Source organism: Acartia tonsa, chromosome 12 (genome assembly GCF_053477335.1).
Source record: "Acartia tonsa isolate MP-2025a chromosome 12, ASM5347733v1, whole genome shotgun sequence".
In the NCBI taxonomy this organism is placed as follows: Eukaryota; Metazoa; Arthropoda; class Copepoda; order Calanoida; family Acartiidae; genus Acartia; species Acartia tonsa.
In genome coordinates, this window is record NC_137271.1 from 19,356,616 (window position 1) to 19,370,199 (window position 13,584).

At 31.7% G+C, this 13,584-nt stretch overlaps 1 protein-coding gene across 1 annotated transcript in view; it reads left to right on the top strand.

Moving 5' to 3' along the window:
- Nucleotides 1-3,079: 3,079 nt before the first annotated feature.
- Nucleotides 3,080-13,584, top strand: part of LOC145334138 (uncharacterized) — a 121,920-nt gene continuing 111,415 nt past the window's right edge. The window contains exons 1-2 of the mRNA XM_080179441.1: nucleotides 3,080-3,390; nucleotides 4,289-4,405. Coding sequence (XP_080035567.1) covers nucleotides 3,344-3,390; nucleotides 4,289-4,405 — 164 coding nt within the window. The 5' untranslated portion in view covers nucleotides 3,080-3,343. The remainder of the gene's footprint in view (nucleotides 3,391-4,288; nucleotides 4,406-13,584) is intronic.

Sequence of the window (13,584 nt, forward strand, 5' to 3'; positions counted from 1 at the left end):
GATTAAGCATGCACGACCTTTGTCTAGAAGTCTTTGATGTTATTTGTATTAATTTGCGCCTGTTTATAAGCCATGGCAATTTCCCTGCCTATTTAAAATACTCTTAACAATTTTCTTCAATAATTTTAGAGGTTTCGTGATTTTTTTTCATTAAAATATATGAAGAGTTATTATAGACAGCTTTCCGCGGATATCAAAATAAAAAAATCGGATATTAAACGGTTTCAAAGCCATACTGGAATAGATTTTAATAACGTTGTTGATATTTTGAACAACTTAAGATGTCTAAAACGATTCTACAGGTAGCTTGACAAAGTGTCTCAAAAATCAGCCATGTGACGTCATAAGAATGAGGGAGATGAGAGGAGAAGTGGGAAAGGAAACCACTAAATAAGAGGAAGTTAATCCCTCATCTTTATGACGTCAAAGGCTGATTTTTTAAGAATTTTTGTCCAGCTACGTTCGACAGACTTACGAAAACATCCATTATGTTAAAAGGATATGCTTTTAGAAAAATAAGATATAAAATTTGCAAGCAAATATTTTTAATTAAAAGATCTTGATAAAATTTCTCTGTTTGAAAGTGGAACACAAAAGTACCCCTCATTCATTACAAAGCTGAGGCTATTTTAGGTTAGGTTAGGTTTGGTTAAGTCACGTAGGGTTTACGCTTCCCAGATGATCTAAAATCAAGGTTGTTTTTATACAGTTTTAAATGTTCTTTATGGAAGCTCTAAAATCATTATTAGAACATCTGTAAGATATTTTTAACATTTCATTTTATGCTTGCTTATCCCGTACATTGAGCTTTGCTTTAATGGATGCTGCCATCCTTGTCATTTAAGTAATTTTTGCAAATATGATATTTGGTATAAATTACTATTAAAATATTTTTGTACCTATTATTTTTAAAAGTTTATTTTTAGAAATTGTACACAGCTATATAGTTATATAGAGAAGGAGAGAGAGAGAGAGAGAGAGAGAGAGAGAGAGAGAGATAGAGAGAGAGAGAGAGAGAGAGAGAGAGAGAGAGAGAAAGAGAAAGAGAGAGCAAGAAAAGAGAAAAAGAAGGTTGCGTGATTTTTTTAAAGTAAAAAAAACAGAAGGGTCTCGCTAACCGTTGGAACGATATGATTATCTTCTCTTAGGTCCAGGGAAGGTCTATAACTATTTTTGGGAAGGGTACACCCACCCTCCCAAGAAAAATTACCCCTAGAAAAACGACTCAAAATTTTTCTTTTAAACTTATTAAAACTAAAATGAAAAGTTGAGAATCCGCTAGTCTTTAAAAAATATTGTAGATCGATTTGAAAATTAATATGAAAATAGGTAGATAGACAGATATAACTAGATTGATATTGAGAGAAATAGAGTGGGAGTAGAAATTGTAAATAATCGACACATTTGATCAAATCGTCATTAGACCAACTCACACTCCCCCCCCCTTACTTTATTTTTAAATGCTAGCGGGTATGATGCCCATAGAGGCCTCAAGGGGCGTTTTAGATAAAGGGGGCGGGAATGGACCCTTTAATTTAAATTTTAGTTTTAAAAATACGAAAAACTTTCTCATTGGTTGATTTATCTTGGGAAGGTAAGGGTTACCTTTCTCAAAATAGTTAAAAACCTTCCCTGGAATAAAGAAGCTTCGCTGTAAAAATAAAACCATATCGGTTTGTCAGTTGGCGGGGCTATTATGTGTTCCACATCAATATAAGGGATGTTTCCAAACTGTAAGAGAGCAAATTCTTAATTTTAAAGAAATGTTTTTACCTAATTTTATAAATGACGCACATTTTTTATACATAGAAAAATTAAAGTCTTATAATAAAACAAGGATGACAACATCTAATAAAGCGAAGATCAATAATCAGACAAAGGGACAAACGGACATTAACCGTAAGAAGAAATGATACATCTATAATAATGTGTCTAATTAAAATGGGAATCGCATTTTTAAAAGTTGCTTAAAGAAGGTGTATCAACTTTTTTTTATGGCTAGCCGGTTCTTTTAGTAAGTAGTAGATGTAAAATTTGTCATAGAATTCAGATATGCAATCGGTTTTTTTTGTAGACCTCTTATTTTTAAAGTAATTTAAGTTTTTTAAAAAAATAATTAAGTCGGTTTTAAGGTACTAAAACGCAACAAAATAAAAGAAGAAAATGGCCAGTAAGAACAAAAATAGTAAGATCTTTAATTTGACACCTTACTTTTAAAATTCTGTTGAGTAATTATTGAAAAAATCTATTTTTTTAACCTCAGTTTAATAAAAACTTTAGACCTAAATATTTTCTCAAACAGACATAAAAAACATGGGTTCATATATACCTTTAGAATCAGAAAAATATTACGAATCCATTGTAAGCAAAATTGAAAAAAAGTAAAAAAATAAAAAAATATAAAAATGGCCAATTGTATTTTTTGTTCTGGCAACACTATCGTCTTCCCTTTTTTACCCCCTCTTTACCCCCTCTATACCCCCTTTCCATTTTTATACCCAATTCAAAAGTTAAGACGTTGCCTGTACAATATAATATGATATTTTCATATAATTCCTTTTATTGTAGTTTATATACTATATTGTAAACTTTTTTTTTCAATTTTGCTTACAATGGATTCGTAATATTTTTCTGATTCTAAAGGTATATATGAACCCATATTTTTTTACTTGTGAAATGATAAAATTGAGTTCAAAGTTTTTATTCTCGTGGGTTTAAAAAAATCGATTTTTTCAATAATTACCTGACAGAATTGAAAAAGTAAGGTGTCAAATTAAAGATCTTACTATTTTTGTTCATAATAGCCATTTTCTTTCTTTTTTTTGTTGCATTTTAGTACCTTAAAATCGACTTAATTTTTTTTTAAAACTTAAATTACTTAAAAAATAAGAGGTCTACAAAAAAAACGATTGCATATCTGAATTCTATGAAAAATTTTACATCTACTACTTACTAAAAGGACCGGCTAGCTATAAAAAAAAAGTTGATACAACTTCTTTGAAGATAATACCTCGTTGTTGTAGGAATCCTCATATAAGTTTTGAATACAATACTTTTACAATTTCATTCTTTAAGAAGGTGGAGGAGGGAAAAAGGAAAACGTCAGAATTATGTGAATTTCTATTTGGATGTGAAAAATAAAATATATCATGTTTACCAACACATAGACGACATCGACAAAGGAAAAGTCGTCAAAAAGTCAGTAAAAATCTCGCAGGAGAGAGAAATCAAAAGTCTGAATACCGTAAAAAATCAATGTGTGTATATGTAAAAAAGTTAACTGTGATAAAAAAGTGTTAAAAGTTAAATTGTTAAAAAATTGTGAATTATTTTGTTATTTGTTATGAATGAAACTTATCCACCAATGGCGAAAATCTACGCGAATTTAAGGTTAGTTATTCCTTTATACATTTTATCCAATAAAAAAGTTCCTTTTGTTTCTTATAATATTGTTGAATACTAGTTACTTCGTCCGAAGGGAGGACCTGGGAGGTCAGTAAAATAGCCTAAAACCATTCATGGACATAGCTTCTAAAGTAGAGAAGCACAAAAGTAATCAAGGATGGTCAATCAGACAAAGTTAACAAGGATGACAACATCCATAAAAGCGAAGCACTGAAACGGTAGGACAAACACTTCTATAGAGTCAGAACTGAATAATCAGAATACAAATGTATAATAGCCGAAGCAAAATTGTAATTACATTTGTTGAAAAACTGCTTGATACAGGATAATGTTTTTGGACATACTTACATTTTTAGGACTTTATTATAGAGTTGCTTCACTTATAATATTGTAGTTTGCTGTCCCAGGAATCAGTATAAGAAAAATAAGACCAATCGGATAATTAGGTCACATAAAAATTTGTTGTTAAAAAAGGAAAAAAATCAACATGTTTAAAATGGACGTACGGACATTCTGGTAATGGTTATAGAGTAATTATAAAAAGATAATGTACCATCAATATTATAAAAAAATGCTAACGAAACTCAGCAGACAGACAGACAAGAAAATAATATAGTGGATGGTCGTTTGAACAGGGAATCATAACCAAAAATTATAGCATTCTTAAATAGCAGCCGAGAAAATCAAACTTGCTTTAGAGCGTTACTGACGGACTGACTGTCGGACGGACAGAAAGAGTATATTATAGAAAAGCTTTAATATTACACAAATTTTGATGTTAAGGTTTCGTGAATATTGAAAATTTTTAATCTTTCAATTTATTCTAACCAACAGAAAATCCATACATCGATATAAATTGATAAAAAAATATAATGTTTTTTAGGCCAGTTGATTATGGTTTGGAGGGGGAGGAAACTTATGATGAGGAGGAGTGGGTGTCCTACACCCCTCCCCCTCCCCCACACTGCTATCCGGAGTACGCCTCGGCTATAGATTATAGGTAGGTCATAGGTAGATAGTTAGATAGGTAGATAGATAGACAGATTAGAGTAAAACAATAGAGGATTAAATAACTTTACCCCATGGACCCTGTGCCGACTTTCAATTGGGTCTTTGAATATCAACCAAAAGCGTCGGGAATAAGCCGAGTAAAGCTAGTAAAAAATTCTGACTTAGATTATGACATAAAAAAATTAACCAATGAGAGGCCACTATAAATTTTACCATTGGTCAATTACAATGTATACTGGCCTCTCATTGGTTAATTTTTTTTTACGTCACAATCTAAGTCAGCCACTTTTACTAGCTTCATATTTATAGATTTATTGATGGACATTTCTATAATACAAAGTAGAATGATGTCCGTCTGTCCGTCCGTCTGTCTGTCTGTTTGTCCGTCCCTTAAGATCTCGGTAACCATTGAACCGATCGGATTCTACTCTTCAGGGAATATACCTACTGGTCTTGTGGTGGTTTTAGGCTATTTTATTAGGGGGTGGGACACCCCCAACCCCCCCAAAAATGAAAAAATTAACCCTTAAATTTTTTTTTATTTTAATTTTTTAAAATTTATGGGTGCATCATCAGAGGTAATTATTTTTTTCTTTAATTACCTCTTGGGGCAAAGCCCCTAGAGGCTAGGGGCGAAGCCGCTAGTGAATATATATTTGAATATAGAAATAGACAGAATGATATAATGTGGTCGAAATTATTGGACACTGCTAGTTTGTACCATCCAATCAAGATTTATTAAAAGTACCCAAAGTTCCCAAAGCTAAGAGACGTGTTTACAAAACTTTGGGGATCAATATGTGTTACATTCTAATGTCCTCTCCTTCCAATTGTTAGAGAGTAAAATAAGGGACATTTATATGCTACATCTAGTACCCAAAGTTTTATTAAGTTGTATTCATTCGTTGGCTTTGAGTACTGTTTTTTGGTACTGATTAGCAGTGTAAAAACTTTTTCAATATACATAAGGGGTTTAATTGTTTTTCGTCATTGGAGGAGTACAGTGTAATAGTATTCATATCATTGTTTTATCCCTTAAGATCTTTGAGTAAAAGATAATCGTTTTGCAATTAAAACTTTTCCTAAAATTTATATACATAAGAAGGTAGATATATCATATACTATTTATTTGTTCAAATACTCGCCTACGTAATTCTTATAAGATTCTTATATTCAAATCATCTTAAATATACTTATGACGCATTTCTTTTAGTAGCGAAGCTGCTCTATACTTTACGTTGTCTGTCCGTCAGTTAGTATGTTTGTCCGTAACGCTATTGGGGAAATTTGACTTCCTCGGTTGTTATTTAAGAGCCATTGTTCTTGGGAGGGTGGTAATACCCTATCAAAATAGTTATAAACCTTGCCAGGACATATGATAAGCAACACTGGAAAGAAGAACCATATCGGTTAAGCAGTTAGCGAGATCTTTTATACACACAGACAGACAGACACAGAATATGATTTTTATAGTTACATACATAGATTCAGACATAGTGAGGGAGGTAAATCAGAACACAATTTTGATAATTATTGTCCTTGTTTATGTAATATTACATATCAAATTTGTAAAGTGGCTCCTAAACACCAAAAATCTTTGAAAAAAATCGTCTTTGAAGACATGAATTGGCTCCCAAAATTCTGGGATTATATATGTAAATTTGCTTATAATCTTTACTATAATACATATGAGATTCGATATTGGGAGCCAGAAAAAAATAGGAGCCGACTCGCGAATTTTGTATGAACTAGATAAAATCATAAAATGTATAATTCGTCAAAAAGTTAATAAAAATTTTTCCAAAAACTAAGTGCGTAAAAATATTAATAATTTTCTTAAGTATCATAGTACTATAATTTCAAAGAAAACCTGAAAGCTCTTATATGAACGTAATAGGATGTGTATCAATCTATCAGTATAGAAGAATCTTACTAACCGCTGAACCTATATGGTGCTCCTTTACAGTAAAGTTTCACATATGTCCAAGGAAGGTTTATAGATATTTTGGAGGATGGTAACGTTAACCCTTAATCAATCAACCAATCAAAGTTCAATAAAAGTCCCCAGTTGTTGATCCAACAAATAAGAAAGGGTTATTATAAAACTTTAAGGACTAGTGTAATAAACTCCCGGTATTTTATGTCACATTTTTAAGTCGACTATATAGAGCGGATTAGTTAAATGTGTATTATTTAGGATAAGCGGTTACTCCCCTAGATGCCTCTAGAAACACTAAAGGGAGGGGGTGTGGGGGGGATTAATCCTTCATTCTTAAATAAAAAATTGACTTTTTAGGGGGTCCTTTGGGCTATTTCCCTTGGGAAGGTAAGCTTCCCTCCCCAAAAATAGTTATACATACACCTTTCCTGGACCTATTTATAAGATGCTGTAAGGTGGGGTTAGCGAGAACCTTATCCATAAACAAACACAAAGACAGAAAGACATTTTGTTGCGTTCATTCATTTAAGGGATACAAAAAAATCGCCAAACCTCTTCTGTTAAAAAATCTCGAAACCTTTCCCCAAAAAATAATTTTGAGTTTATTACCTTCCTTCTTGATTAAAGGATTTAAAAATAATTGAGACCGAAAAATTGTAGTGATCCTCTAATTGTTATATAAAATAGAGTGTTTTATTGACAGTAGCTGCAAAAAAAGTCATCATTATATTTATCAGCATAAATTTTGAAATGAAATTATATAAGGTCATGTATGCAGTCTTATGTCTAAGTTTATTTAAAAACTTGGTAGTTTTTAGCATTCCGATAGACCAACGGACCAATTAGATTACATTCTGAATGCTCAATGGTATAAAGAACCTTCACAAAAATACCAGCCTTTTATTTTGAATATAACCTGAGAAATTCACGTATTTCTTACAGACATATTATAGAGTAGCTTCGCTACTTATAAAAGAGAAAAAACAAAATGCAAATATTAGAAAAAATAAAACAATAAATTCTTTTGGGTATTATGTGGATATGTCCAAAGTTGTTAAAACAAAGTTTAAATATATATTTAGTAGCGCAGCTACTTTATAATTAGGGTATTAACTTTTTATGTATGTAAGTCTGCCAGTTTTGAGGAGAGTTGTGATTTTCTCGGCTTTTATTTGAGTTAGACAAGATAAATTTTTTAGTAATGATTCCCTGTAAACGACTTACTTGATTGGTCGATCTGTTTGTCATGCTTTTTATAACTTACGACCCCTGATCATCTGCTCAAAACCTGCATTACTACTTTACATAAAAGGATGTTATTAAAACATTCACTTCTATTAAAACTACTTTGGCGCATTTGGACTTTGATAGCGCATCTACAAATACTTGCTAAAAAAGTAAAAGTTGGGTTTTAAAAAGGGATTAAAATCAGGAACTTAAAGGGATAAGACGTTAAATGTAATATATAAATATTGTAAAATATCCTTCCTGTAGTTTATTTAATGGCTGAAAAGTTTGGACACCACTAGTTTGAACTAGCCAATCATTAAAAGTAACAAAAGTTTTTAATATAACGAATAAAAGAATGAGTTTTTAACCAGAGAGGTAGATTCTTAAAAAACTTTTTGGCACACATCCTCACCAAAATTAGTGAGGCTCGCAAAAAATTATGAAAAATCCTCCAAATCGTATAAAAAATCTACAAAAATTAAAAAAAAAACATAAAAGGGTTATTAACATAATATTCTTTTAATTTATTTTATTTCTATTTTGATAAATCAATTTCCCCCCTTCCCTGGATTAAAAGGAAGAGAGAGAGAGAGAGATAGAGAGAAAGAGAGAGAGAGAGAGAGAGAGAGAGAGAGAGAGTGGTCAATATTTAAGAGTATTTAAAGGCCCCTTACAGAGTTAGATATTTAAATATTTTAGGATTTTTAGCGATTTATCTGTTTATCATTCTATAATCTTTTATAGCTAGTGCCTATAAAAATTACGCTATACTGGCCCACCATTGGTCAATTAATTTGTATGTTGGCCTGCCATTGGTAATTTACTCTGTGCATTGGCCTATGATTGGTAATTTGTATTATATGACGTCATTTTTTCATAGGCATTACATGGAGCTTCATCTTCTATCAATATCTGTAAAATTATCTATCTAATAGTGGGAACTTTTGTTTTCATTTTATCATTATATCTATATTGTCATAAAAATAGCATAAAACCTCCCTGGAGAGTACAACCCTGGAATTATCAAAACTTTATAAAATAGTTCAAATTATTATCTATCTATTGTTCTCAGTCTTTCAGCAAAAATTGGGTTATCAAAGTCATTGATTTAAAGGGCCAAAAGAAAAGAATAGTTATTTCTCGCTTCGTATTATAAACGACTTTCCGCGGATATAGAATGTACAATTATAAGATTAACACCAGTTTTTTAGCCCCTAGGTGCCGTGGGCACGGGCTACAAAAACTAGTGTTAATCTTATGATTGTACATTTTTATATTCGTAGAAAGCTGGATATAATACGATGCTAGACATAGTTTTTTCGTATGGATGAGAACCGGTTCCTGTCCACCGGATTCGAATGAATACGAGAAATCATTTTCCGAATTTTTTTCTTTCTCTCTCTCTTTCATCATAAAGGTTAACTTCCAATAAAGCAAAAATATTCTGTATACGATCTATATATAGACAAATTGCAAATATATAACAAACCCTCAAATAGCACGATTTTTGACTAAAAGTCTTGAGTCAAAGAGAGTACAACTTTGCAAAGTCAGGCTATTATTAATATTAGCTGTATTGCTTGGACACCATGTAACAGAGTACAACATCGCAAAGTAAGGCTATTATTTTAATTATTAGCTGTATAGTTGGGACACCATATAACAGAGTACAACTTTGCAAAGTCAGGCCATCATTAATGCAGTTGGCTTTACACATATTTGGCAGTGGCCAAGTTGAAATTTTCAGAGCCATTTTTTTAAAGCAGTGACAAGAAAATTCTACATAGCGATCCTTTTTGGCTTAAAGTGTTTTTATGTTAAAATTAATCTCAACGAAGTATATAAATTTTTCCTGTGGATAGCAAAAAACCCTCGGAGCCAACAAAAAAGGAATCGATTCTATTACTTACTTTATTTTTCGTAAAACAATGTCTATAATACGATACAATACACGATTTTTCTGTATGGGTCGGAACCATTTATAATCCAAATTAAACGGTTTCGGATCCATACTGGAAATAAAATAGCCACCTTTAAAACAACTAGCAATTTTTTTTTGGATCGACTTGGCCACTGTAATAGTCAGTGTATCTTATGTACATACATAAAAAGCTGCCTTGTGTTTTTATGCCTTGATAGGGTTAGGGGGAAGGTTACCCAAACCCCCTAGCCCCCTGGGGTCGGGCGATGGGGCAGGGGGGTATGTGGGTAGAGGCCAGACATTAAAAAACTCGCAGACTCACCCACACACACACACACACACAAACACATACACACACAGACACATACACACACACAAAAATACTCATAATAATTTGGTGGGTTGGGTATGTTTTTTCTGGTGCATAAAGTCTCTATTAATGTTATTACTTCTTATTTGCTATAAGTTAGCTTTGTGAATGGCATGTTGATAATATTTCAATTTTTACCTCTTTCATGTATTACTATTATATCATTCTTTAAGCTTTAATACTTGTTAGCGTTCATTTTCTACTACTTATGTATATAATTGTCCTTGTTAAAAGCGAAGCTTTTCTATAATTAGGGTCGGTCCGTCCGTCCGTCCGTCCGTACGTCCGTCCGTCCGTCCGTCCGAGATAGATAGCTTTTATTCGTTAATTTAGGCATGTTAGAATTGTCCTATCGATTTCAAACTTTGCATGATGATTCCTGTAGTAGTTGGGTACGATTTAGAAAGCGTAGCAACTCTATAATCATTACCAGAATGTCCGTACGTCCATTTTAAACATGTTGATTTTTCTACTTTTTTAACAACAAATTTTTAAGTGTTTTAATTATCCGTTTGATCTGATTTTTGGTATATTGATTCCTGGGACAACAAAGAAAAATATTATAAGCGAAGCAACTCTATAATCAAGTCCCAAAATGTAAGTATGTCCATAAACATTATCCTGTTTTTAAGCAGTTTTTCAACAAATTTACCTACAATTTTGATTCGACATTTATACATTTATGTTCCGATTTTTCAGTTCAGATACTATACAAGTGTTAATGTCCGTTTGTCCTACCCTTTCAGTGCTTCGCTTTTATGGATGTTGTCATCCTTGTTTTTACACAACTCCTTCTTAACTTGCAGACGAACATACAAACACAAAAACACAAAATTCTTATACTTTTGCCATTTGCCCAATAATCTCCCTCTACCTTCCTCTCTCTCTCTTTCTTACTCTCTTTTTCTATCTCTCTCTCTTTTTCCTTCTGTCTAGGCCAAAAATTAAGGCCATAGATTTTTAAAAGCGAAGCTTTTCTATAATTAGGGTCGGTCCGTCCGTACGTCCGTCTGAGATAGTTAGCTTTTATTCGTTAATTTCGGCATGTTAGAATTGTCCTATTGATTTCAAACTTTGCATGGGGATTCCTGTAGTAGTTAGGTACGATTTAGAAAGCGTAGCAACTCTATAATCATTACCAGAATGTCCGTACGTCCATTTTAAACATGTTGATTTTTCTACTTTTTTAACAACAAATTTTTATGTGATCTAATTATCCGTTTGATCTGATTTTTGGTAAGTTGATTTCTAGGACAACAAAGAACAATATTTTAAGCGAAACAACTCTATAATCAAGCCCTAAAGATGTAAGTATGTCCGTAAACATTATTCTGTATCAAGCAGTTTTTCAACAAATTTACTTACAATTTTGCTTCGACTCTTGTACTTTTTGATTATTCAGTTCAGAAACTATACAAGTGTTAATGTCCGTTTGCCTTACCGTTTCAGTGTTTCGCTTTTATGGATGTTGTCATCTTAGTTACATTTTTATTTATTTTCCTAAGTTTTTCTGAAATTTCAGCATTTAAAAAGAACATTTTAGTTTTTATTCATTTAATTAAAAAAAAAGTATACATTTATGCAAAAGCATAAAAACACACACAAATAACCAAATAATTTTAAATAAAATCAGAGATCTGAAGGGATGAGACAATGGACGATAATTTGATATTCATCCTAAATGATGATCACCATAATAACCCCATCTTCAGATTAAAATTGTTGGTTTGAACACCATTAGTTTGAAAACAACCAACCAAATTCAATAAAAGTACCCAAGTGTTAGAGCCAACGACGTGGTTATAAAACTTTGGGTACCAGTGTAATTTACATATCCCCTTACTCCCTGCAGAAAATCTAACTCTTGCTTAAGGCAGACATCTAGCCAAAACCCACACACTTACACACACACACACACTCAAACACACACACACACTCAAACACACACACAAACACACACACACACACACAGACATACTTGCTTAACAACCCTACATGCCAAAAAAACCTAGAAAATTAGGACAAAAAATAGGCTAGATATTTTTCACAATAATTTTTTAAAAATTTAAATAAAGTAAATATTTTTGGGAGTGGTTAATTTAGTAACATACAACTTTCCTAGATAAAAAAGCTTTACTGTAAAGGAGAACCATATTGGTTCAGTGGTAATTTATGATTTTGTTGTCAAACATACTTCCTGTTACTTTTAATATATGGATTGATATGTTATTTATTTATCCCTGAATCAAAGAGGTTTGGCCTTTTGCATGATGAGTTTGTATGAGTGTCTGTTTGTCTGTCTGTTTTTTTTTGTATGTGTGTCTCTATGTTTGATTATGTAGAATAATGCAGAATTTTGTGTATTTTTACCATATGTATGATATTTTTAAGTAGCGTAGCTATTCTATAAATAAGATACAGCAGTACGTCCGTCCGTAGGTCAAAATGGATTTTTAATTTGTAAAAACATAATTGCTTAAATCTAAAAGTTCATCTACATCAAAATATGTGTATAATAGAAGTTGAAAAAAGTGTATAAATAAATAGATAGATATATCATAAGTTAAATATATAAAAAAGATAGAAAATTAGATAAATAGATATGTAGATAGATAGAGAGATTGATAATTACCTAACCCCAAAGATAGATAGATAGATAATTAGCTAGCTAGATAGATAATAGCTTAGATAGATAGACAGACATACATTAGATAAAGACTAATGAAGTATAAATTTGCTAAGGGTTATGGGGTCATGGTGAAATTTTTTCCTTTTTTTTTACAATTCTTGTTTTTTATATTGACTACCAATTTCCTAGTAGATTAAGAGATTTTTGTAAAAATAAACCTCTTTTTTGATATATAATGTATATTAAATAGAGTCAGAGAAAATAACAGATTGTAGATAAATAGATAGATGAAAGAAAGAGAGAGTGAGAGAGTGAGAGAGAGAGAGAGTGGGGAGGTGGTCTCAAAGTGGGTGCAAATTGAATTTAAAGGATTTTACTTTTTGGCTAAGGTGCATTTTTTAAAGACCTTAAAATTGGTAAAAAAGAAAAGGGGATTTTTGACGTTTCAACATTTCAACCCTAAAAATATACATCAAATTATTTTCAGAAAGGTCCTAATTTAAATATGGGCAGGGTTTAAGCTATACTTCTTAGGGGAAAGGTCAATCTTTATAAGAAATATTAGGTGTTTGGGGAAAATATCAGATAAAAAAATTAGGTTATATGTTGTTTTGGGAAAAACATCTGTAAAAAAATATACAAGGTATTTTCATTTGCCAATAGATAACGCGGTGACTATTGTTTCAAATACTCAGGGATACAGGGATGAGCCAGTGGAAGCTAAATTAGGCTTTCCATATTAATAGCGTTAGAGGATATATAGGGAGAGAGAATTACGCAATAGGTTTTTTTTTGAAATTAGGAGATTTTCTTTTTATCGTTGGAAGATTGTTTCTTGGTTTAAAAATGAATTTTGGATAAAAAACTATAATGTAAAACACATGTTAATGAAATTTTAAAACACTACAGTGTTTTTCTTAAGTGATGTAGCCTTAATACATTTGTCCCCTAAAAGGTTTGTCTTCTAGTATGTTTGTCGCAATAGTACGTTCGTTTGTCGGTGTACCGTTTTTCTAAAACACGTATTTTCATGACATGGATATGACAGTGGATGATTAATTGATGTGCAACTATCCTAA